The sequence below is a fragment of the Delphinus delphis genome, chromosome 16, assembly GCF_949987515.2.
Source record: "Delphinus delphis chromosome 16, mDelDel1.2, whole genome shotgun sequence".
Classification (NCBI taxonomy): Eukaryota; Metazoa; Chordata; class Mammalia; order Artiodactyla; family Delphinidae; genus Delphinus; species Delphinus delphis.
Genome location: NC_082698.1, coordinates 13980455 through 14006072, shown reverse-complemented (window position 1 = coordinate 14006072; position 25618 = coordinate 13980455). Strand labels below are relative to the sequence as shown.

The 25618-nt window shown below is 50.5% G+C and overlaps 2 protein-coding genes across 2 annotated transcripts in view; both read right to left on the bottom strand.

Moving 5' to 3' along the window:
• Positions 1 to 560: 560 nt before the first annotated feature.
• On the bottom strand, positions 561 to 6612 carry SPMIP5 (sperm microtubule inner protein 5). Its single transcript, XM_060034324.1, is given in 7 exon segments — positions 561 to 706; positions 1826 to 1926; positions 2430 to 2593; positions 2595 to 2626; positions 4043 to 4123; positions 4126 to 4260; positions 6558 to 6612. Coding segments are annotated over 7 exon segments (714 nt in total).
• Positions 6613 to 9435: 2823 nt separating this feature from the next.
• HSPA12A (heat shock protein family A (Hsp70) member 12A) overlaps positions 9436 to 25618 on the bottom strand; it is a 68300-nt gene continuing 52117 nt past the window's right edge. Inside the window, exons 7-12 of the mRNA XM_060033544.1 lie at positions 20953 to 21124; positions 17281 to 17367; positions 16594 to 16698; positions 15381 to 15639; positions 14599 to 14702; positions 9436 to 13665 (exon numbers count right to left, since the gene is read on the bottom strand). Of these exons, the coding sequence (XP_059889527.1) occupies positions 13028 to 13665; positions 14599 to 14702; positions 15381 to 15639; positions 16594 to 16698; positions 17281 to 17367; positions 20953 to 21124 (1365 nt within the window). The 3' untranslated portion in view covers positions 9436 to 13027. The remainder of the gene's footprint in view (positions 13666 to 14598; positions 14703 to 15380; positions 15640 to 16593; positions 16699 to 17280; positions 17368 to 20952; positions 21125 to 25618) is intronic.

Below are 25618 nucleotides of genomic sequence, written 5' to 3'. Positions count from 1 at the left end.
TCTGCTGTCTCATACCACCCAGTTTGGGGTACCATTACAGCAGCCCTAGGAAACCAGTACAGCTGGTGTGCCAGGGCTCTCCTGGGGACTGGGATTGTGAAACACCAGGGTTGGGGTGGGCATGGCCCTGTGCCAAGGTTGGGGACTGCCATGCCACAACCCAAGGTGGCTGATGGGGGCCGACTCATTAGACGGCCAGGCTAGGGCTTCAGTGAGCGCCCGATCCAGGTGTGCAATGTTACCTCAGCATCGGGAAGAGCTGGGCTCCACCCAGCAAGGTCAGCATAACCTGGGAAACATCCACAGAAGCCTCAGCATGCTGAGAAGTGTATCCTCTTTACTCTCACGTGACAATGAACGGCCTTTATTGTGAATGACATGTTATCACCAACCGGTCAGGGTGCTGCAGGTGGCAGTGAAAAAAATGCTTATCTTATGAAATTTCCCTCGTGCCAGTTGGGGTGTGTGAGGGGCTCTCACGTGAGAATGGCGAGCTTCTGAGCCCCCCTTAATACGTGCCTCTCCTTGGGAGGCTCTCCACTTCTACCCTATCACGCCCTTTACTGAAGAGAGTGGCTCTTCACTCTCTCGGGAGGAGTGCAACTCCTCCCGTTGCATAAGGCATTTGGCCTCTGAGCGCAGCCACACCTCACCGGAGGTCTGGGGCCCTCCATCAGGGCTCTTCCAAGGGTAGGACACCTAGCACCTGGAAGATAAACCAGCCCCACAAATTGCAGGCAGGTGGCCCAGCGAGGCAGAGGGGCTACTGCAAACATCCCACCCGCTTTTTTTTTTTTCTACTTAGAAAACAATTTTTTTATTGTGTTAAAACATACTTAATCCTCACCATCTTAACCATTTTTATGTGTCAGTTCAGCAGTATTAAGTCCATTCACACTGTTGTGCAACATTAGCACCACCCATCCCCGTAACTCTTCTTCTCTTGTAAAACTGCACTTCTGTACCTATCAAGCAATAATCCCCGTGCTCCCCTCCCCTCAGTCCTGGCAATCACTGTTAATTTACTGTCTTTCATTTTGACTACTCTAAGTACCTCATATAAATTGAATCATATGTTATTTCTTTCTCTGTTAGACTTATTTCTCTCAGCATAATGTCCTTTAAGTTCATCTGTCTTGTAGGTTGTGTCAGAATTTCTTTTTTAAGACTGAATAATATTCCGTTGTACATATAGATGACATTTTGCTTATCCCTTCATCCTTAGATGGACACTTGGGTTACACTACTATGAATAATGCTGCTATAATTATGGGTGTACAAATATCTCTACAAGACCCTGCTTTCAATTCTTTCCAGAATATACTCAGAAGTGGAATTGCTGGGTGTATGGTCATTCTAATTTTAATTGTTTCAAGAGCCCACCATACTGTTTTCCATAGCAGCTGAACTATTTTACATTCCCATCTACAGTGTACGAGAGAATCTAAAGGCAACCCACAGAATGGGAGAAGATGTTTGCAAATTGTATATCTGATAAGGGATTAGTATCCAGAATATATAGAGAATTCCAAACACTTGACAACAAAAAAGCAAACAAACTGATTCAAAAATGAACAAAGGGCTTGAATAGACATTTATCCAAAGACATGTATAAATGGCAAATAAGCACGTAAAAAGATGATCAACATCACTAATCATTAGGAAAATGCAAATCAAAATGATAAAGGGATACCACCTCACACCCATTAGAATGGCTAATATCAAAAAAAAAAAGCAGAAAATAAAAAGCGTTAGCAAAGATGTGGAGAAATTGGAACCATCCCCTTTTTAAAACCAGCAGGAAGGAAGGAAAGTCCTCCCTTACCTGGAATAGAGAAATCCGGATACTTTGGCAGCAGCCTTTCATGCAGCAACATTTTTGGAGAAGGGGTAGGAGGAGGTGCTGCAGGCCTAACTCAATATATTCTAAAGTAAGAACAAAAGTCATAGAGTTATTCCTTTCATTAATAATAAAAATAAATATAATCTGTGCAGGTCCCGCATGGGCACGGTGTGTTTATTTCTGATCCTTACGATTTATCCTAAAGGATCATCATCTCCATTTTACAGAAGGGAAAACTGAGGCCACGAGAGCCCCCCGCTCCATGCAGTGCCCTACCATCTCCCTTCCTCAGCATGCTTGAGCCTTAAGTTGCTGCCTGGACAGGGGCCCCAGTTGGTTTTTACTGCCAGCCTCTCCCTGCAAACCAGCAAAGACCAGAAGCAAGGCTTCTGGAACTTGCTGGGCACAGGTTGGGAGCAGGACGTGGCTGCCTACTTGGCAAGTCCTGCAATTACAAACACAGCGCCTTCTGTAAAACAAAAGAGACATAAAAAAAAAAACAGTCCTAGCGCTGGGCTGGGGGCATCTGGAAACCCCTGGCCTGAGATCTGCTCTTCCCCTCGTTCTTGTTACCTGAGTTACAAGCCAGACTTCCTCCTCATATGGTTTCAGGTGTGCTCTCTTGGCCTGCTCCATGACGTCCAGGAAGTCCCTGTAGCAGTTTCTGGCCATGACGGTGTACCGCGTGGCACAGCCTAATTCAGTGACCCTGGCTCTCGGTAGGTAGCCTGCCCAGCCGGGGATGGGGGCGCTCCTGAAGAGGTTTCTTTATGTATTTGCATTCTGTAAAAAGATGCCATGCTTCCTGAGGGCTTTGAGAAGCCACACAGTGGGCGATGCTCCTAAGCTAGCTGGCATCCCAACAATCGCCCCAGGGGAAGCATTAGGCCCCTAGACGTGGTGAGGGCAGCTACCAACGGTTGCGTGCCAGCACCTTGGTAGGGCTTTGCATAGGCTCTCATTTTATTCTCTTACAAACCATAAGAAGTTGGTGCCTTTATTACCTACACTTTGTGGAGAAGGACACTGAGACCTCAGAGAGGTTAAGAAAGTCTTGGCCAAGGTCACATAGCAAGGAAGGGATAGGGCCAGGATTCAAACCCAGGTCTCTCTGATTCCCAAGTTCTTGCTCTTAAACAGATCCCACTCTTTTCTCAGACTAAATACAAAAGGAAAAAGAAAAAAAGCTTCGGACAATGCTCTTTGACCATATGAATAAGGGAATCAAGAGAAGCACGCAGGTCAGGAGAAAGCACAGCAGACGCGGCTCTAGCTGCCCGGCTGGCTGCCCTTTGGTAATTTCACATTTGTGAGATGTGAGACAACTGCCCTTCAGTTGCTGTAAGAATTGAATTAGGCCACTGAGTCCCAGAACCTAAAAGCTGGAAGGCACCCTAGGGAGTGTCTAGTCCATCCTTCCGTGCCTTGGATGAAGGAACTGTAGCCCAGAGAGGGGAAGCAACCTGCCCTAGGTCACATAGCAGATACTCATGGAGCTGGGCTAAATCCCAACTCTTAGGCAGATGTTCCTTGTAATGACTTGGAAATTTTTTAAAGCACGCCAAACATGTGAGTCAGCGTGTGTTCTCGAAAAGTCCCCAATTACAGTAATAATAATAAAGACAATCGGTCCATTACTTTTCTTATAGGCCTTTAGGCCTTAAAAATAGTCTAGGACAAATCATTGTTGTGATGATTCACATTATACAATCATACTGTCAGTTGTCTTTGTCACTGTCATTGTGACTGTTATTCAGTGTAAAACCCCTTCCCGCCCAGCCAGCACCTGAAGGAGCTCGGTTCAAACCAAGGTCTGACCTCAGACAAGGGACACCTGCTCTAAAGTGGGAATAATAGTATCGACTTCAAAGGGTCATCGTGGGTGGTTAATGAAATAACAGTAGCCAGCACAGAGAAAGCAACTAAAAGCGGTACCTACTGAGACAACAGCGGCTCTCTGAACCTCTGTGATGACTGCCCAGGGAGCTTAGTACCTAGCACCCTCCTCCCCACCTGTCTCCCTCTCCCCCTGGAAATGTTTCTTTCTCCTTTTAAGAAACTGAGCCTCTCCATTTTGCACGGACGCCTGGGGACCTGGAACTGTGCTGGACCCAGTGCCCTCAGTGGCAGCTCAGCAAGACGGCCAGGCCCTGTGCTTGGGCCCAGGGTGAAGGGGGGCTGGTTTCTGGGAGCCGGTACCACGACTCAAGGGGCGGTACCGCCGGTAATACTGGTGCAGGGTCCACAGGACCGTCTCCTCTGAGCAGACGGGCTTTAGTTCGGGGCAGTGGCCACTGTGCAGCGTAAGTCCTCCAGCTGGTCTTTACTCCACTGTGTGTTCTCCTGGAAGATTTTCAGACAGTGGGACATGTTGTCCTCACTGGAGCTGCCCTGGCAGCTAAGGTAGGGCACGAAGCCTGCAAGAGCCGATCACGACCTTCAGCGAGGGATTCAGAACCTGCCCAAAGCCCCAAGAATCTCAGCCCACCCCTTGCCGTTTCTTCCTTGGCCGGCAACACTGCATTTTCCCAATGGCCATTAATACGAGCCGCGCTGTTGTTTCCACTGCGGCCGGGCCCTCCCAAGGCCATGAAAAACTGACCTTAGAGCGGGGAGGGAAGGCCCGTTTCAACAAAGGCAATGACAGTAATATTCTTTGATAGCAAAGCCCCTGATGTCAGCCCAAACGGCAAACGGGGAAAGCATTTAATGGACCAAAATGTTAGTCAAAGGAGTAATTGAAATTATTCATCTTTTTAGAGAGAAAGCTTATTTTCTTTGACACTTCCCAAATGCAATTGGGGATCTTTTCTGCCAGACCACCGGGAAATTGCGGGCTTATTAAAAGCAGAGACCTATTACACAAAAAGGTAAATTCATTATCTGTGAGACCCACCCCGAGCACAATTTTTCACCATCTCCCACAAAATAACATGTAATCATTACAATTAGTATGGGTAAAACACAACTATTTATTTAAACTGGATGCTGAATCCTAAGTACTATAACGCTGCCATAATAAGACCAGTTTTTAAAAGAACAAAGGGGGAAAAACTGGTTAAGACTTGGCTTTGAACTGTCAATACATAAATAAGTCAATCCCATTATTGAAGCCCACCATTTTTGCCCTTGTCCCCAGGGCCAGAAAACCTGGCCCCAGGGTTGAGAGCAGCAACCCTCACCCTGTGCACCTGCAAGAAACCTCCTCTGGAAGAATCCAATTACTAAACTGCTCTTGACAGTGTTGGAAGTCTTCCACCCCACTATCCAGTCTCCCCAGTTTTGGGACAATTAAAAGATACCCTCACATCATGGAGGAGATCGTAGACACCCAGGGGCCCTGTCACAGAGGTCTTTCTCCATCAGGGTCTACTTTGATCTGCATAGATTTTACCTGATATATGCACACACACACATAGGAATACAAGCTACCCTTACTGAGTCTTGCTAAGGGCCAAGATATTTTAAACAGGCTATGTGTGCTGGCTCCTTTAATCCTCACAACAGTCTTATGAGGAATCTATCCCTACCCCATGTAATGGGTTGAATTGATAGACCTATCCAAGTCCTAACCCCTGGTACCTGTGAATGTGAACTTATCTGGAAATAGGGTCTTTGCAGACGTAACTAAGGATTTGGAAATGAGATCATCATGGATTTAGGGTGGGCTCCAAAGCCAGTGCCTGGTGTCCTCATAAGAAAAAGGAGAGGGAGATTTGAGACACACAGACACAGAGACACTGAGCAGAAGACCGCATGAAGAGCCATGTGAAGATGGGGACAGAGACCGGAGTGATGCTGCCGCAAACCAAGGACACCAGGGGCCATCAGAGAGAGCACGGCCCTGCCGACATCTTGATTTCAGACTCTGGGCCTCTGGAACTGTGAAAGAATAGACATCTGTTGTTTTACACAGCAGCCCTAGGAAACTAATACAACCATTTAATAGAACTTTCTACTTACCATAGAGAGGTAAGTAACTTACTTACAATCACATAGATAATGGCCAGGGAGAGCTTGGCATCTCAGTTTATTAGAATCCAAAGCCTATTCTCTTAACCAACCAGTAGGACCAGGGTGAGGATGGGCAACCTTGGAATATTCTCCATGCCTCTCCCCACCGAGAATACCTATATGTGAGAGCAGAGGGCCTATGGGGACCACCAGGTTTGTTACCCACAGGGATGTGATTTAGTAAATTCTCGGAAGCCTGAGGAGGAAAAGCCTTTAGGTAGGGTGACCAGTTGTCCTGGTTTGCCAACAACTGAGGGGTTTCCTGGGATGCAGGACTTTTAGTGCTAAAACTGGGACCATTCCCGGCAAACCAAAAAAGTTGGTCACCATCCCTCTAGGGGACACAGGAAGAAATGGGACCATAAGGACAGCCCTAGTTCATGAGAACAGCACAACTTGGGAAGAAGGACAGAGCCTCAGCTTATGCATTGTGTCTATCCTGGTCCAAATGTATATAACAGACATTAATTATGCGCTTCTTACATGCCAGGCCATGTCCTGGGAGATCTGCCTAGATTATATCTCCCCACTTATCAGAACCCAGTTATCTGCCATCTTCAGCAATGAAACACTTTCAGCAAATTTCTTTAAAGCTAAAGTGCCTGTACTGGTCCAACAAGCCGGTCGGACATGGACAGGAGGGCAAGGCAGGGACAGCAATCAGGACCATGGTCCCCCTGCAGGGCACATCACCACTTACCACTGTAGCCTGGTGTGATTGGCAGGTGTCTCATGAAGGTCTTGGAAGACCCCATGATTTTGCTCTCTGTTAATGAAGGGAAGTCCTTGCCTGGAGAACTCACTGCGCATGTGCTAGAGCCCTTGGGCGTCAATAACCTTGCCCGGGGATTAGGACAGAGAGAAAGCACCACAATTCGCCAAGGATGCTGTTAAACATGCAATGTACAGGACATAGCAAAGAATTAGAGTAAACTGTGGCTGGAAAGGATCAGAAGTTGCAAAGGCTGGCATGGAGTCCACGATGGGGCGGGGGGGGGGGCGGGGGGCGGACCGAACAGGGCCAGTTTACGTGGATGCTGTCTCCCGAGCCAGACCCCTTCTCCCTTCTGGGATGGCCTGTGGTGCCCCCAAATGGACCAGGTCCTGCATCTGGCATCTGTTGATGCTTCCAAGTCCTACCCTACCAAGCCAGTTCCTCTCTCAAAAGTCATGCCCTTGTGGCCAGGACAAGTGGCCTCAGGGGTGGAGGGGAGGGCCTCAGGCAAGGTTTACTCAGCAGTGATGGAAATTTTTTAAACAGTTCAGACATTTGAAGAACACCTGCTACAACACGGCTGAAGACAGGACTGTATTCCTGTGAAACGCTAACGGCCGCCCTAAGGCTAAGTTCCTACCTGAGTCCCTATTTTACAGATGGAAAAATAAGGCACAGAGAAGTTAAGTAACTTGTCTGAAGGTCCCTGTGTCCAAGGAGGTGTGACCGAAAGACGTCTACACTCTGGGGGCAGGATTATGTTGCCCAGAAGTGTGCCGCGGGTGCGTGGCCGGCTGCGCAGCCGCAGACCCAGCCCAGAGGCCTGCCTGGAGGAGGCTGAAGGGAAGAGCGCGGAAAGCGGGTGTGCTGGGGGTATGGCCGGGGAGCGGGTCAGAAAGCACGGACACGCCCCCTCCCCCCGCCCCGCCCCGCCCTCACCTGGGCTGGCCTGGATCCTGGCCCTGCTGGACCTCCTGCCCTGGCCCGCCTCCACCAGGGCTCCCGGCCTTTCTGAGCTCACCTCGACCGCGGGGGGGGGGGGGGGGGGGGGGGGGGAAGGGGCGGAGTCGGACCATTTATACCTCCCTCGGGGTCCTAGGGCCCGCCCCTCCCGCCTTCATCACCCTTTGGCCTCCTGGAGAAGTCCGGCCCGGAAGCCAGAGGCCACTGGTGAACCCAAGTGAACTCGCTCAGCGTCGGTCTATGGGGTGAGATGCAGAGATTTGCCTGGAAAATATTTTGCCTCCGAAGCTGTTCTCCGTTCTGAATACACGGTCTCACCCAGGCGAGGCCGCTCTGGGTTTGGAAATTGTGGGGAGGGGTACACAAAGGGATCCGGGTCAAAGCCGCCTTTTCTGATGTAGACACTGGGGAGGCCTGGGCTGGGGGGAGAGGATTGGCGGGAACAGGCCTTGGCAGGGGCGGGGGAAGCAGCCTGGGAGGGAAGCAGAGGCCTGTGTCCCAGACGGCTTCCCCTGGGCTTCTCACACCCCTGTCCTCCTAGCCTCGTGTCTCTTACTAGGAGAATCTCCAGATGGCCAGGACAGGTAGCCGGGCAGAGAGGGACAAAGCACCAAAATGAAGGATGCTGGGAAGGTGGCGCCGTACTCCTAACCGTCCTCACTTTATGGGAGATGAGCCTTCATCTCAGTGGACTGAAACTGTCAACTACAAATTGACACTTGCCATGGGCACTTGCCATCCACAAGGATTAATTCAGGAGCTGCTGAAGTTGCTGACTTTCAACATCCCCTGAAAGGAGTTCAGGGTGGAGAGCAGAAAAGAGGCCCTCTGTGCTCTGGGAAGAACTGGCCCAACAGGTCTTCAGAGAGTTAGATATTTTCAGGAGCCGATTTTATTTTATGAGCCTAATTCTTGCATCTCCTCGTATTTAGAAGAGCACTAAAATCCTTCATGGTGACGTCCGCTCCTCACGACTAGCAGAAACCTGCAAAAAATATGTGCCTGATTGCATGGACTCCCTCTTCACCAGAATCACATGTATACTGACTCCCCCCCCCCCACCTCTTCAGAGCAGTTTCTCAGAACTATCTGAAATGCTGTCCCCCGGGCTATAGCCCTCATTTTGTCCCAAGTGAAACTTAGCTCTCAACTCTCACGTTGTGCACTTCTTTTAAGTCGACAAAACCACGATGCCCACCGTGTGACCCAGATCCAGGGATTGAGTGGCCTTTACAGACGGCTAGTCCCAGCCGCTCCCTACAGATGAGGAAACGGCAGCCACACTGCCTGCTGGCTCTACTCTGCAATACACGTTTGTTTGACTGTACATCCTGGCCTTCCCGACCTCTCCTCATGGGAACTAAACTTCAGATGAAAGCTGGTGTAGCTACCCACTTAGGAAGAACCCATTTATACCTCCCTCGAGGTCCTGGGGCCCGCCTCAGACTATCCAGAAACTCCTAGAGCCAACTCTGGAGGGTGACCCAGACGTAGAGCCTGGAATAAACCCAAGGCCCTAGATGCAGCGGCCAGCCAGTTGTGCCTGCTAGGATACCAGAGGACAAGGCATCAGTCCTTGGCCTTCTGCTTTTTTTTTTTTAATGACCTTCATTTGGGTGCAGTGGAGTTGTCCGTTGTCACTGTGGCTTATCTGCCTTCTCTCTGGCAAGGCTGCTTTCTTTGGCTTCAAGGGAAAAGGGGTTCGTGGATGTCCATGGAGGCTTGGTTCCCAGTGAACAGAGGAGCCAGTCTTATTGGAATGAAAGTTAATAAAGCTTGCAACACCTAGGAAAAGACCTGAAAATCAATTTCCATCTGAGATGGGGCAGAGGGGAAAGTCAGTAATGTATCTATAATTCCATTTACAAATTCAGAGTGCACAAAAGAAGTCTGGGCCACATGAGATCCAGAGTTTTGCTTTATTAGACATCTGTGAAGACAGTTTGCAGATACAGTCAGATTGTGAATTGCTGCCACGTTCTGTGAAGTTCGAATTTATAGTGAACAAGACCCCAGTGGCTGTTATTTTAGAATATATTTCCATATTCCAAGCCGATAAGAGATACGATGTTATGGCCAACAACTTTTATACTAGTCACCCACTTCAGCCATTTCCCAGCATAAATACGCAGCTTAATCACAGCTATTTCATCTCTACAATGTGTGATTCGATCTTCAGCTAATAATGCATTTTGACTCCTGTTTATATAGGTGCATGCGATTCTTTGCCACCCTGGCAATTAACCAGACCTGGACTCTAAAAGCTAAACTTGATCTAAATAACATTCTAGGGGTAGGGCAGGCTCTGTAATCTGGATTCATCTTAGCCATCGGTCTGCAGAAACGCTTGTATGTTTCCTCTTTCCTCTCTTGTCCATGTGACATTCTTGTCTGACATTCAACATTTATTAATGCCTGCTGTGTACAGAAAGGGAAGTTACAAAGGAAACCCTTTGACAGTTCTGCTTCCAAGAAACTTGAACCTCAGATAATACGCCAGGGACAACTGAGTGATGTGTTAAGACAACGGGCCTTTTAGAAACTTTCTAAGATTAGAAAATGTGTCCACATGTACCTATCCAGTGTTCTTACTCTAGAATATTTCTGTGGGGGGGAAGGGGAGAAGGGGTGGATTTGAGGATTCCCTCTAAGAGTCTGACTATCAGGGCTGCATCTCTGGAGCAGAAGAAAATCCAGTAAAATCATCACCCCCTCTCCATCATCTTTTTGCCAACATTGCAAATTTCAACCGTTTCATTTAAGAGAAATAGACAAGGAGACATCCTTAATGCAAGATGGGAAAGGCCTTACATTAGCCAAGAAAAGGACTTGACTCTATTACTCACACTTACACTTAATCCAGTAGAAAAGCTGGATTTGTGTACCACCTGATTCCTCCCTTTGATGCTGGTGTCCTGAAAACATCACACTTTGCCTTCAGAGTGACTGCTTCGCCCCACAAGGAGACGCTGACAACCCTGCAGGGACACAGAGTTTTCGGAGGTTTTTCTGCACAGTCACATGGCTTACAGAACCAGAACGTTCAGCTCTCAAAGACAGTTCAGGAGAATCGATACATTATTATGCACCTTTAAATATAAACTGTGAACCTTTGGGAAGGATGTGTGTGTAGAAAGGTCTGATGGAGCTGTCAATCCAGCCGGTCTATTTCGTAGAGGATTCTGACCCTAGGCACCTCTGTCTGTTGCTCAGTCTGCGCACACAGTCCATAGCTTAGCATCAGTACAAATCAATGTCTAGTAAGCACAATTAAGAAATGAAACCATGGAAACTTAAAGGCAGCAATGTCATCAACAAAATTCAAAGAGCATTTTCCCTTTTTTTTTAACAAGAGCGCATTGTAGAAATCAAGATTCTGTACAATTTTCTAATATTATATGTACATAAAATTATATTACTTATAACTGAATGGAAAAGTCTTGTTTGTAGAGTATGGCTGGCAACACCAAAGACAGACCCATGACATTTAGCTTTTGAAGCCGAGCAGGCAGCGAGAGAACCCTAGAGCCACATCTGTGTCTCGATGCGAAACCCCGCTACTAAGTATGTGACCAGCATCCTCTAGTTCTGGGTTTGTCAGTGTTTCACGTTCTAGTAGGGAATTCTGCAGCAAGCGATGGGAAAAAGAAGACACTTAGCATGAAGTTGGAAATGCTACTTAAAATCTGCATATGATAATGGGTTTGTGAATCCAAGTATTCAAAGTTAGTGGCTGAGTCATCCACCCTCCCCTCATTCGTTATGCATGCCTCTGGTGATTTAAAATCGAGTTAACTCCAGCAGGTGGAAAAGACAGCTTTGAACAGATCACAGGGGCTGAGTCAGGTTCTTGATGCTTTTCCTCAGTTGGCTCCTGAATGTTGAAGACTGGCTTTGCAAGTGGGGAAGGATGGAGAGCGGACACACACACCCGTTGGTTCCTCAGCCCCATTCTGAGGCTGCTTTTCTTCCAATCTTTTTCCTCCCCGGGCCCTTCCTGTGAAGGTTAAAAGCGCCCTCCCCGAGCCAGCTGGAGCTCCAGCCCCACTCACAAGAGGGCAACGTGTGGGATTGTGGTTCTTCACTTGCAGACTCACTCCCTAAGGGAACCCAACTGGAAGCTGCAGGCTCTGGTCTGGGCCCCAGCTTTCCAAAACCCTAAAGATAGGAGTTTTCAAATTCCAACTGAACCACAGTCCCCTGTGGCATTTACTAAAAATTGCAGATTCTGGTTCCCCTCTCCAAGACTTGAGTTCATAAAAGGGACAGAATCCAGGAACCTGTATTTCAGAAGCGCCCAGGCAGTTCTTGCGCGGGAGATCCACAGATCTGCTTTGAAAAAACCCAGCTTCATTCACTAAGTACAGATCTCTGAATGCCTTTAGATAGACTCTTCAGTTCTAGTTTTAAAACTGAAGATTTTAAATGAAACATTTCGTTAAACAGATTCTCTGCCCAGGTATCACCAATGTATTCTTTTCAAAATGTCGAAATAAATGGCCAAATCTCTTAGGGAGATGAGGGCAAGCAGGGAGGAGGGAGTTAGTTTAAGATACGTGTGCCTGTCAAGGGGAGGGGCTGTTCCGGACTCCCGGGCTTGGTGATGTGAAGGAGGCAACCTGCAACTTCATTTTCTCACACAGAATCCTACGAAGGTTAATGCAGATTACTTATGAATTCAGAAATCAGGATTTGGCCTTTGGGGAGTTCTATCACAGCATATAATTTGGGATATGTCACTAGCTCAATATCCATTTCCCTCGAAGCAAATTTTTACCTGCTGAAAAGTCGAGGTGTCAGCTCTCCCACTCACAAATCCTAGTGGATTAGCTGAAGCTACAGTTATTCTTCACTAACCCTTTCTGGAATTTAAATTATGAGAACCTAAAATAGCGCCCAGTGTAGGCAGTCTTCTCCCACCAGCTAAAAACCCTCCAAGTTCCCGGTGAATCATCACTTTTAATCACACCATGATGAAAAGAAATTAACTGCAGATGGATGGCATTTTATAAGCGACTGCCATCCAAAACATGTAAAAAAGAAAAGTCTCAAGAGAGATGAAGAATCTCCTCCTGGCTCAAAGATCTTATTTCAAATCTGGAAGGATCACGACAGGGCATCCTAAGTTCTCCATAAGGGAGATCTCTTCGACCCAAGCCCGATCACTGCTGCAGAAATGTACTGATTCCCTTGTGGGGCGGCGGGGGGTGGGGGTGGGGGTTTCACCACTTCGTACCTATGAACACTAGCTGCTTTTCTGGGATCCTCAAATTCCTTATTTCCCCACCTCCATCTTCACTGCCAACAGTTTTTCTGACTCCAGTGTGCCCTCAAAAATCCCTAATTATTTCTAGCCCTGGCTGTTCTCATCTTCCCTGCTGAAATTCAGACGGGTGATGGCTAGGGTCAAGGGCAGGGAAAGAACAGTCAGGGTTGAGGTCAGCAGATGCAGGTGAGCTGAGCCCAGGGGGACAGGCGGCGGGGAGGGCCAGTTAGTAATTTAAGAAGTCGATCCCAACCTTGACGCTCTTGGAAGTGGCTACATCCACGGCCGTGGCCTTGATCTCAGTGTCCCCGAACTGCATGAGCGTCTGGATCTCCCTGCGGGTGGGCACGGCAGTGCCGCTGGTCCCCGTGAGATCGAGGCGCAGCGTGCCGCACTTCTTCACCCCGGGGTCGGTGATGAAGCTCACGTTGTCGAGCTCAGAGCTATAGATGTTGATGACAATGACCAGCTGGGAGGGCTTGGCCGGGGTGTAGCTGCGCTTGACCAGCTCGCCCAGGGCCACGGACTGGTCAGCGGAGATGAACTTGTCGAAGACGTCAGTGCACCAGCGAGTGCCGTCCTTCACCAGCAGCTTCTCGGGCGGGTGCTTGCCCTCCACGTAGCGGTTCAGCACCCCAACCCCGTAGGTGAGCGGGGACCGGCGCACCTTGATGACAGTGGGGTCCAGGCCGAAGAGGACGGCGCCCTTGAGGATGGTGAGGCCCACGTCCTGGGGGATGATGATACGGCACTGGTCGCCGAAGGCAGCCTGCACCGCCTGCTGCAGGAGGGGCGCCTCGGCGAAGCCGCCCACCAGGAAGAGGAACTTGACCGTGGACACTTCCGGCTTCTGAAACAGGTCCCCTGAAAGGGAAGAGTAATGGACAGAGACCTGTCACCAAAAGCCAGGGGGGGATTGGGTGGCCTGAGAATGTGGAGAATGGACAAAGCCGCTTGGGCCAGCTGGAGGACAGGCTTAGTCTGACCTTGTTGAACGGAATATTTTTGTAGAGCCAATCTTTTAAAGAAAGGAGGGGTTTGTACATCAATATGTTCAGGAATAAAAACCAAAGCTACTGCTAAGCAGAAACTTATTTTAACAGCTAGACAGTGATCAGTTTACGTAGTTCTTTGTTACACATAAATGAATACCCCTTGCCCTCTCCAAACCTGCGGCTCTGTTAAGGCAGGCTGTTATCAATATTATTCTTTGGTTTTCATAAAATTCCCATCCCACCTCTAGGAGTTCTGACTGTGTAGGTGCAGGGTGGGAAGTGTGTGGAGGGCCTGGACACTGAAAGAGGCCCCTGGTGAGCCTACTGTTTGTCCCTGGGCGAGGGCCCCTGAGGGAGCAGGTTAAGTGCACGGCCAGATTCCGTTTGCTCTCTTGTGGGAGACCTTTCTTTGGTTTACACAACAGTTCCTCCTCCCTAGCAGAGGTTGTGATTTCTAATTTGTTCTGATACAGCAAAGACCATCCATTCCCTAAGGCCTGTCACTCGATGATAATATCGCTTTAGATCTCCCGCCTCTCTGACTTTTGAAGCCAAATGGAAGCCCAAGTGAGAACAGGCTCTGGGCTGCTTTGCAGTACCTGAGGTGAGGGATCCACAGCCAGTGCCCAGCAACCGCCCTCATGCATGCCCAGGCCCTGCCCACTCCTGCCGGGGCCCTGGCCTGCGGCTCCAAGACCCAGACCCCCTGCCATCCTGACTTCACATACACTGGTTGGTGATATTGGAAACATCAGTCCCCATTCTTGGCCACTGAGTGGCCGAGCCCTGGCTGATCACTTACGGAGATGCTCAATGATGCTATCAATGGTCGGCTTAAAAAGGGCATTCATGGCATCTGGACTCATCCTCAGCATCCCCTGCGAGGACCACTTCACAAAATCCACACTGTGGAGGCATGGCAGAGAGAGAACGAGCGGTGAGTGTATAAAGGATACCCGGGCTAACCTGCATAGTCACGGGCCCTGGTAGAATGGTTGTCACATCCGAGGGGGCTGAAGCGGGCTTGAAAGTCCAAAAAACCCTTAGAAATACACTAAACCACCAGGACCTAGACTCTTAGAAGCTTCAAAGCTAAGGCATAACCTCTTTTGTTTCTCTTTGCTTTTGCCTGTGGCCAACATTCCCCTGAGACAGTGGAAGCCAAAGTCTAGTGCAGAAGGCAGGGTGATAAATAATTCAACAAATATTTGCCGAGCACCTACTACCCATGCATCAGGTCCTGTCGTAGACACTGGGGCCCCAGACAAACTTCCCTGATTTCACACAGCTTATCTTTTTAGTGCGTAATCATAGCTGACACAGAGGTAGTATTTTCCAGGTCTCAGGCATTGTGCTAAGCATATATGAATACATTTCATCCTCACAACAACCCTTTGAGGTAAGTGCAATTATCATGCCCATTTTCCAGGTGAAAAAACCAAGGAACAAAAAAGTTGAGTCACTTGCCCAAGGTCACACAGCAAGTGTGTCGGATTGGAACTCAGAGTCCATACCACCTTCCTCCTCCCCACGAACACATTCTACCCCCCAGACTGTCCCGAGCCAAACATGAGCCCAGCTCACTTGCTCTTCCTCAAGGCGTGCTCCACGCTGTGCCCACGGAACTTCTTGTAGTAGTCAATGAAGGAAAAGGGCAGGGTGATATTCAGAGGGTTAGTTCGGTCCGGGGCAGCTGCCCTTTTGCGAGACTCGAATGCAATCATTAAGTCAACCCAGGCCGCAGGACGCTTGATTTTGAATTGCTCGATAAAATCCTCCCCGAATATTTTACACAGAAGCTTTTCAAATTCATAATCTACTCCTAAAGATCCGTAGGGTCCACCTGAGTCAAGGACACAAAGGGAGACCACTGTTAACAACGGCCAGAAATAGAAGCCGGCGTCTGAGAAGCAGCCTGCCCTGGGTTCTGGGCTCTGCTCAAAGACAGCAGCACAGCCTTGGACCCACTTAGCCAGCAGACCGCAGCTATGCGTTTTTACTTACACTTTAAAACCCTTAGGTTCTTCTCATTCCACGTGGAGAAACTTTCCTACAGAAATCACTCGTCAACAATCTGTTTAAAATCAATTACATTTTAAATAAAATCAATACATTTAACTAACTAGGGGCATCATGGTCTTCCCACCCAGGAAATCCAAGGACAGTGTCTGGAAAACCAGCAGACCTCACTTAGTCCCTGTGATCTACTAATGACTCATCCCCACCCCACCAAGAAGAAGAGAATGTTCTTTGGTTTGATGATCTTGAATCAAGACCAGGCATCGTGGGACCTCCCTAGAAAGCTTAACCAAATCACAGGTGACGATAGTGGCCAGGATCTGAAACAGGCTCACTTTATGCCCAAACCCAAGTTATGGTGGTTTGTGTTTTAAAGGCCATTTAACTGCAATTTTTTTTTTTTTTTTTTTTTTTTTGCAGTACGCGGGCCTCTCACTGTTGTGGCCTCTCCCGCCGCAGAGCACAGGCTCCGGACGCGCAGGCTCAGCGGCCATGGCTCACGGGCCCAGCCGCTCCGCGCGCGGCATGTGGGATCCTCCCGGACCGGGGCACGAACCCGTGTCCCCTGCCTTGGCGGCGGACTCTCAACCACCGCACCACCAGGGAAGCCCCATTTAACTGCATTTTGCTCTCTGGTCTCATGCATCCGTATCCTCCACTGCCTGTAATTCCACATGCTGATGGCACTGAAAGAATGAGATACTGAGAGAAATCTGAAATGGGTAAAACAGCTCAGGTATGAGAAAATTAGCCATTTTTCTCATTTTCTCGGGCTTACCTGTTGCTTTGTACAGTTCTTTAAGGTGTCCCTCCGGTAACCGTATCTGGTGGACTGTCAGGTCTACGGTGCCACCGCCACTGTCCACTACCACATACTTGTCACCTGGTACAAAAACAGCCAACCTTTATACAGACCACTTGTCCATCACGGCCTGGAACAAGCTGCCAGGATGACTTGGTGCACCCAGCTAAGCACCATCAACACTCATTAGTACAATAGTTTTGCTAATTAGCCACACAGTGAGTTATTCATGACTAAAGAGATGAGATAGTGTCTGCCCAGAAGTGCCGGTTAGCATGGATGATGAACCCAGATGAGTGAACCTTTAGGACTAAAGCATTCAGGTCATGCGCTGCTGCATACCTGACACGTGTGGACCACTTCCTGCCAAGTTAATAGCACCATCAAATGACCTGCTGTTTAGCACAAGACTCACTCTGGAACTGGTGAGTTCCAATTCCTACTTTTCTTCTGAAGAACCTATATGGTTTTAGAACATGCAAAATTACAGCTCCAAAAAGAGCTCTCCCTGGGTGAGTGGTCTGTAAAACCAACTGATCTGGAACATTTTCCAAAAGTACAAAAGGAACAAATAGAAATGCATTTTTGCCAGCAGCCCCCGCCCCCCCCCCCCCCCCACACACACACAATCCAGCAGGGGCAAAGGACGTTTAAGGATGCTACCTTCCTCCAGCTCGGACCAGATTTCTCCTATGACATTCTCCACCAAAAAGGTTCGACTCTGCCGATTACGTCGTGTGTGTTCCTTGGCTAGTGGCCAACAGAAAGAAAATAACGACGGGTAAGAAAACATGAAAAAGCTGGCAGTCAGTGGAGGTAAAAGAGCCTGGGGGGTTTAGGAACAGAACATTTGGCGATACTTGATCAAAACGATTACATAAATGCAACATAGGGAATGACAGAGTCAGCTCTTCCAGAGCAAGTAGCTATTTCCACCAGCCTTCATCTATTCATCTGCCTGGCAGCTCTGGCCAATGCCCTGCTGAAAAGCTCACCCTGATGAGATTCCCTTCCTCCAGGGACACTTTCAGGGGAATGCGCATAAAATAGGCCAATTTCCTGGCTTTGCTGCCCCAGTGAGGAGGCTGTCTGCCAAGCAGCCTTCAGTGCGCTTGGCTAAATAATTTCACATCAAGCAGCTTTGTCTGATAGAAGGAATGCGGGGTATGTTTTCCTAATCTGGATCCTGGATAAACGGCCAGGAGCCCTTTCCAGACCCCGTTGAAGTCGACATGCTCTTCAGCCACAAGGTGGCGCTTCAGCCGCAAGGTGGCACGGCTGAACCTAGAAAAGTCGGCGCTGCCTTTTTCCTGCACACCGCGGGACAACCTGGGGGTGGCTCGGGGTACTCAGGGGCTGTGACTCGCATGGGTACTTCTTGCCCCGCAGGCCTCCTGACAGCCCCGTGAGGCGGACAGGCACAAATCATATCGCCCTGTGTTCAGACGAGGAAACCAGGTCAGGGAGGTCAAGGGACTTGCAGTTCCCACGACTCTGTCTTGCAGCCTGAAATTAACCCTCAGGCCACGGACCCCCTCTGCCTTTGAGATTTAACAATTTAGAGTGAAGTCTGAAAGAGCAGAATACGAATGTTAAGAGGTGAGAAAGGTGCTGTGAGAGGGAGCCTGGGAAGCAGCAGAGCACCGGCACGATGGGAATTTGGGCAAATCACTTAACGTCTCTCACAGGCAGAGCAGGGACCAGCCGTCTGATTTATCCTCAGCACCCACTGTGACACCAGGCACACAGCAAGTGATAAGGAAGGCAAAGCACCAAGTGTGAGACTGGGAACCCAACAAATGATCACTACAATGAACAGTTTAGAGCAATCCTGGCTTTACAGACGAAGGCTCTGTCCACCACTCGCTGTCCCATCCCACAAGTGTCCTCCCGACCAATTTTTTTTAGTCTCTAAGCCCTACAAATCCATCTGTTGCTGGTTATCCAATAAAGAACCCTTGACCCTCCAGCCTCCTTCAGCAAGGAGCACAGTGTTTGCAAAACATCTTCTCTGGGGATTAGAATGGCAAACATCGGGCCAGCCTTAAGTTCCTCAGGCTCTGGTTTAGAGCAGAGAGGCCGCCCCCCCCGCCCCCCCCATCCCGATTAAAGAGTTCCCGCAGGCCTGGGAGGGATCTCCAAACTCAGGGCTTCTCTGCTGTTCCCAACACCGGCTCCAGGTGAACTTATATTGCACACCTCGTAGTGGGCACTGGTTTTCTAAAACAATCTAGATGACTAAGGAAATGGCATTCATAATAAACATCCTAGTGAGGCTAATAAAACATGTTCTAAGCTTCAAAAAATTATCTCATTTTTCGGGCAAATTAAGCCCAAGATTGAGAAAAATGTAGCCTTTTCTAATCTCGTTAAGTCTTTTTGGAGTAAAATAATACCGACAGCAAACCCTGCAGTGCTGGAGGCAGAGTGCCAGCTCTGGTCTCCTCAGTGGTGGCCACTGGGAGTCCATCAGGGAGGAGCATCGGAGGGCAGAAAACAGCCAGGGGGTCTCAGGGTATTAATGCCATCCTGGGTATCCCGGATTAAGTGCTCTGCCAGGCCTCGGCACATAGCAAGCACCCCGTCCTTCCGGGAGACAGGTTCCCACCGTAAAGCAACGCTGAGATAGAACCCCTGTCTCACTGCCCCTCTGAGGGATGGTGGCCAACAATTTGAGGATTTCAAAAACCAAAGACACCCCTCTGAGCACAGGAAACAACAGTAAATCCCACAAGGCACAGGACACAGACACAGCAGTGTGAAGGTAGGTAGGATATGGTAAAGAAAGGGAAGCGAAAACTGAGCTCTTGGGGAAGGCAAGCATTCAAAACAATTCCCCCCTCAAATGTGAATGTTATACTTAAGAAGCGTCAATGCCGTGTTGAATTAGCTAATTCTGACATGAGCTGCTGTTTATGAACAATGGCGAAAGAACCAGCATATGAAATACAGAGCCCAGTCAGTCACTCCTCTTTTTTCCAGTTACAACAATGAAGAAGGAAATGTAAATAACGAGATCATCCTGAGTATTTAAAACATGAATGCATTGGATTTAGTTAGCGGTGAGGCCAGCCTTGGCACGATGGGGAGGCCAAGCATTGTGAGAAAAAGGCAAATCAAGCCCTCAAACTTGAGGGGAAGCCCGTTTCCATTCATTCTGGGTGAATCAGATCCAGGGTGTGAACACGTGGCCCCAGCAGGCTGAGGCAGCAGCCTGGGGACAAGCGAACTTCCTGCCACTGTCTTGTGGCTGAGGTTAACAGACGCCTCCACCCTGGGTTCAAAATGAAGAGCAGTGGCTGCCGGGGCAGAGTCACCCTGGGAAGAGGAAGAGAGGCCTGTCTGGGCAGGAAGAATGTGTGCCTGCGAAGCGTGAGCCTGGGCCCCAGCACCCCAGGCAGTGCAGAGACAGGTGTTGGGAAGAGGACCAAGAAAAGCTTGGGACCAACTGGTGATCGTCCTCACTGATGGCATCCCTCTCCTCCTGGGCCTGGGCCTTGCAGGGCAGGATGGAGACGGGCTTGGGCGATGGGGGGCTTTCTGTCCTCGGAGCCCTCACCCGGGCACAGAGCTCAGAGCTGGGGCACACAGCGCCACCTCCCCGGCTCCCATCAGCTTCCATGCTCACTCACGTGGCTGTGAGTGATCCAGGGTATCTGCAGACTCCGTGGTCCTGGACAGACCGACGGAACCCTGCATTCCAGGGAAAACAGTCCTGAGGCACAAGATTGTGAGCAACTTGCATATAGTAAACATTAAAGAGAAGAAGGCCCTTAAAATGCCCATCCCAGGTCTCCATGGGCGATGCTCCTTCCCACAGCTAAACGAGCATCAGCCCCTCAGGACACGTCAGCCCTTTCCATCTCTAGCTTCAACTCTCGCCAGGTTTACAGTTAAGACACATACTGAGCTCATCACACACGAAGCGGCCCCAGTGAGTGAGTCAGCAATAAATCAACAATCTTAACGGAGGAATTAATAACAAGCAAGTGGGATGAGATTAAGAATCAGTTCATAGAGAGGAGAGATTAAACGCCCAGTAAAATGCAAGGCCGAGAGCCGCTCTCAGGCCACCCTTGGGTTCTTGGAGAGAAGTGCTCTCCCCTAAGGCACTTGGGTGGGTGACGAACTAGGGTAACCACTGCTGAGTTTACAGGGGTCCTTGGAGGGGCCAGGTAGGGGGCTGAGCACAGAGGTACTTAAGGGCCAACCTCCTTCAGAAGCATCTTGATTTCTCACGACCGCACTGAGTGCCTTTAAAACTCCAAGGCACAGAAACATGCAGGGGGCTGGAGGGAAGACAGCAGGGAGGGGGAGAGAGAGAGCAGGAGGTACCCTGTGCAAACCCAGCTCCTACTGTGTCACTGGCGCTGTACCCATTGACCGCGGCCTTGCTGCTCAGCTCGATCATCTGGTGCAACCGCAGCTTCCGGCAGTAGATGGAGGCCGCCTCGGGCTCCAAGGCAATGATGAGCTGCTCTGAGTTCTCGGGGGAAGCCAGGCCTGCCTGGAAGACAGAAGGCAAGGCTGGGACCCAGGCTCCCTGGCCAGGACCCCTCCAAGGACACCCACGCCTTGGGCTGACACCCGCAAGGAAGGGACACTCACAAGCTGCTTGTTTGGGAAATCCCCTCCACAGCCCTCTCCAGAGCCTAAAATCGGGGGTGATCGGGTGCTGGTCCCCAAGCCGGGTACCCAAACGTCACAGAGTGGGGAACGAAAATGTACAAGCGCCTTTGGGAAATTCCAGGCTCTGTGAGCCTCAGGGCCTCCTGCACTTGGGGCCTGCTTGGCCCAGAACTGAGAAGCACAAAGGGGCAAAGGACCGAAAACTTTGAAAACCACCACGGGATGGAAGGCCGATGGTCTGTTTCCGGTTCCAGGACTAAATGGTCTGACCGGATCGTAGCAAACCCCGATCTTTGGTGGCCTAGGAAACAGAAAGGCCATCACTGGGCCTCAGCTATGCAAGCGTCTGATTCTGTCGTGTGGGAATCTGATCTGTTATCTCCAGAGCACCAGGAAGGTTCCAGGAGAAAGCCCCCCGTGGAATCCCACAGAGTCCCCCTTTCCTAGAGTGCAGGGGGAAAGGCCACTGACAGTTATCTTATTCAAAGCCTCTACCCCTTTCACAGCAGAAATGCTTCTGCCCCGTGACACCGGGCTTGCTCCAGTCACAGCCCCTCCAGGCTTCACGAAGGGCAGCCAGGAGGCTCCGGGACCAGCCTTCTGAGGGTGCTCAGAGACACGGCCCGGACTGGCCTCTCACGGCCTTGACCTGGAGCACGAGATCTAGCTTGCTTGTTGAAGCCGCCCAAGCTCGCGGCTTTCCGTGGTCGCCAGCACAATAGGAGATAAAAACTAGCTCCTTCGATCAGCACTGCGTTTGCTGACTTTGCTGCCATTTCCGAGGAAACCCGGGATGCGCCTTCACGTGGTACCCCTTTGGAGAAGGCTCCCAGGTGTCCCCAGGCCCCTGGGGGGTTAGTGGGCTCATCTCGTCAACCAGGGACAAAGGTCTGCCTAATGTCACACACGTACAATGACCCGGTGGGGAAGAGCTGGCCTAGAGTCACGGGCGTGCGTGGAAGGAGCTTAGGAGGGTCAGTTACTGGGCAAGGAGGGGAGGGGAGCTCAGGTTAGAAATTAGAAATGCCTTTCGTCCAAGCCCTTCACTCTATGAAGAAGGAAACCAAGGCTCGGAGAGGTAGGGCAACCAACTGTCCCGGTTTCCTGGGGCACGGGCCTTTCAGTGCTAAAACCGGGCCAGTCTTAGGCTCCAGCGTATCCCAGAGAAGTGGCAGAGCAGCCCAGGCCCAGGTCTTGAGCCTTGCAGACCAGCTCTTTAATTGGTTCTCAGCTCTCCTGCTCTTAGTAATTCCAGGTACTGGGGTAGGGCCCAGGCCTCTGTACTTTGACAAAACCCGCGGGCGCCCCTAATACTCCTGAACTGGTTTGAAGGTACGCTCTCTACTCATTTACTCTGCGACAGTACCGCCTAGACCTGCTGTCATTCACTGTCACTAATAACCACACCCCAAACGAACCAGTTAATTACGTCTTAATGAGACACCATCAGCCGGCAGGTGACTGAAAATCTCCACTCTGCCGAAACCATGAATGCCTCACAAGGGCAGAACCCGTCTGGACCGAACCGAAACCATGAATGCCTCACAAGGGCAGAACCCGTCTGGACCGAATTACAAAAACAGATGGAACCGCACACGCCTACACCCTCCGCCAGGAACCCGCCTCCTTCCTGCCTTGTACCCTTGGCTAAGGCCGACCACATGGGCAGCATCTGGGCCCATCAGCAGGGTCCCCGGGTCAAAGAGGCCAGGTCTGCCCTTAGCTTACACGGGTCAATAGGTTAGTGACACAGATGCGCGACAAGATTTCCCCATCCAAGGGAATGAAGGTGCCCCCTCCCCCAGCCTCACTTCCTCATAGTGTCTCCTCGGACACCCTCAGCACAAAGGCAGACAAAGGTTAAGATGCCCGATGAAATAGGACATGGGTTACACGTGTCAGGTGCCACCAGGAACAGTGAAACCTCTGACCCTTTATCCCCAGGATCCCAGAAGAAGAAATCCAAAGTGACACCAGGAGGAGCCCCGTCTATAGAACAGCGCTCGTGGACTGGTTCTTCTATCCTCATGGGTTTGTACGTAAAGCCAAGGCCCTCCTAGAACAGAAGCTCATAGGCCCAGCTCCCACAACATGGGCTGAGGGAGAAGGAGACGCGTTACAAAGCAACAATGGGCTCTGGATGTACAAGCCTTTCCTCCAAAGTTCAGGATGGAGGATAAACTTGGAGGAGGCTGGGGCGGGCAGAGCAGAGTGGTGCCCGGGACTCAGTGTGGAGGAACGGCACGGGCTCTGCCCACGCAAAAGGCACATTCCTGTCATTGTGTCCCACTGGGATGTCAACCAGCCAGGCAGCTCCCATGTGGCCGGTAAGAGCAACAGGGGCCTGGGCCCAGCGGGAATGGGGACGGCAGGGGACAAAGGAGAGCAGAAAATAGACGCCCTTATTCCCCTCCATGCCTACCCAGAAATTCTGAGCAGGGTCTCTAACTTATATGTGAAATATCTACGTGGAAAATCACATCAAGAGGTCCAGAGGAGTGAAGAGCCTGGAGGAAAATGTTACATTTTCCTCCAGGCTCTTCACTCAAGGGCATCCGAGGGTACCTGGTGTGTGACTGAGACCACCCCCCACACACACACCGGATGCTCCCACCTCCTGAAGATGTGAAAGACAATCAGGCTGACCTGAATCTGCCCCAAACAGCGTGGGCTGCACCCCTCGGGGGGCCTTTCACCTGTCCCTCCCCAGCTGGGCTGGCCTCAGCTCCACAGCCAAAGCTTTGACCCATTTCCATGGGGGCTTCCCCACAGTACCCTGCTCAGGATGCAGACAGAAGCAAAGGTGAAGAGGACCCCAAACCAGAGGGGAGGGGAAAGGCAAGGTCAGTGGGGGCCCCGGCAGTGCCTGGGAGACCCAGGACAAAGTAACAACACTCCATTGCTTAAGCCAGCCCCCCTGTCCACTCCCCAGTGAGAGTGAGGGGCCGTGTCCCTACCAGCAAACTCTCATGGACGTCACAGGGAGAGGGGAGGGGGAGGCAAAGGGAGGCAGCTGCCTCTGCACAGATTCCCAGTCACCAGGAGGCTTCCCAGAGCTGCTGGTGGGCTCCAAGAGAAGGAGGAAATGCGAACGTCTCTGCCACACTCTCAGAAACCCAGATGTCTTTATCTCTGAGAGAAGGATCCAGTGCCCTGAAATGTAAGCTTTGTTTCCGCATGAAAACACTTGCCGTCCTTCTCAGCAGAAGCCCTCTGGCCTGGCAGCTGGCAGGAGACCTGGGGGTCTTTTCCTGGGATCAGGCCAGGGTCAACCGGGGCAGGACAGCTCTCTCTCCGCTTTCAATAATTCTGCCTCTGGAGCTGGTATCTCAAGGCCACTGTTCCGTTCCAACGTGAGCTCTCCCTCTGCTCGGCCCCCGGCCCAGCACCTGGCATATTCTGCCCCCGACTATAGATCCATGGAGACCTGTCTAGCCTCTCCTGCAAGATGGTACATCTTCTAAGGGCAGCAGTCAGGTCTTCTTGCCCCGGAGCACACAGTAGGTGCTCAGAGAGCAGCTGCCGCAGGAACGAGTCACCCATCCCTCCAGCCAGCCTTTATTCTGCAATTTCCGGCCCTTCTCAGGAGAGCATTTCAAACACGACCTGAGGATTCTGCAATCAGAAAGCGTCTGAACAAGGAGGTTGCTACCCCATTTGACTTCACGAATCTGGGCAGCAAGAACTCCATCGTGGTAGTTTGTAGCGCTCTGCTTCCTGGTCACAAGCTCCACCTGAAAGGAGCGGGTGGGTGAGAAGACCGCACTCCAGGGAGGCCGAGGACGTGGGCAGTGACCACCTCGACCACCGCTCCTTGGCCCTGCAGTCAGCCAGGCAGATCCGCCAGGGGCTGTGTCCACGGCTGAGAAAAACGGCTGGACCAGCGGAGTACTCAGCTGGCCTGGTGTCAGACGGCAAAGAGCTGCAGCTGCGCGGCTTCTAAGCGTCATGGGGCTGGCTTTCTTTCCTGACATGATTACTTTTCACTGCAGTTTGTTCAGAAAGGGAGGCAAATGCAAGCTGCAACTCCGCGTTAGAGGAGATCAGCGTACGTGGGGGAACATCACTGATTTAACAGGTTTCTGAAACCTACCAGAGTTACACATTTTAGGCAAAATGCCTCTAGAAATACACTGGACTACCTCCTATGCATGATGTGCTCAGGACGCAGTGGAACTATCTCCTCATTCTGGGTCTTTTCTGAGGGCCTCAGAAGAGGCATCAGCCGTTCCTTCTGCCACCATCTTTTCACTGAATGTTCTTAAAGGGTCTAAAGCTGTCCCGAGGCTGTGGATTATAAAAGATGGAGACTTAACCCACTTTCTCAACAATCACCTGACATAAGAGGAGTTTTGGAAGTTTCACAGATGAA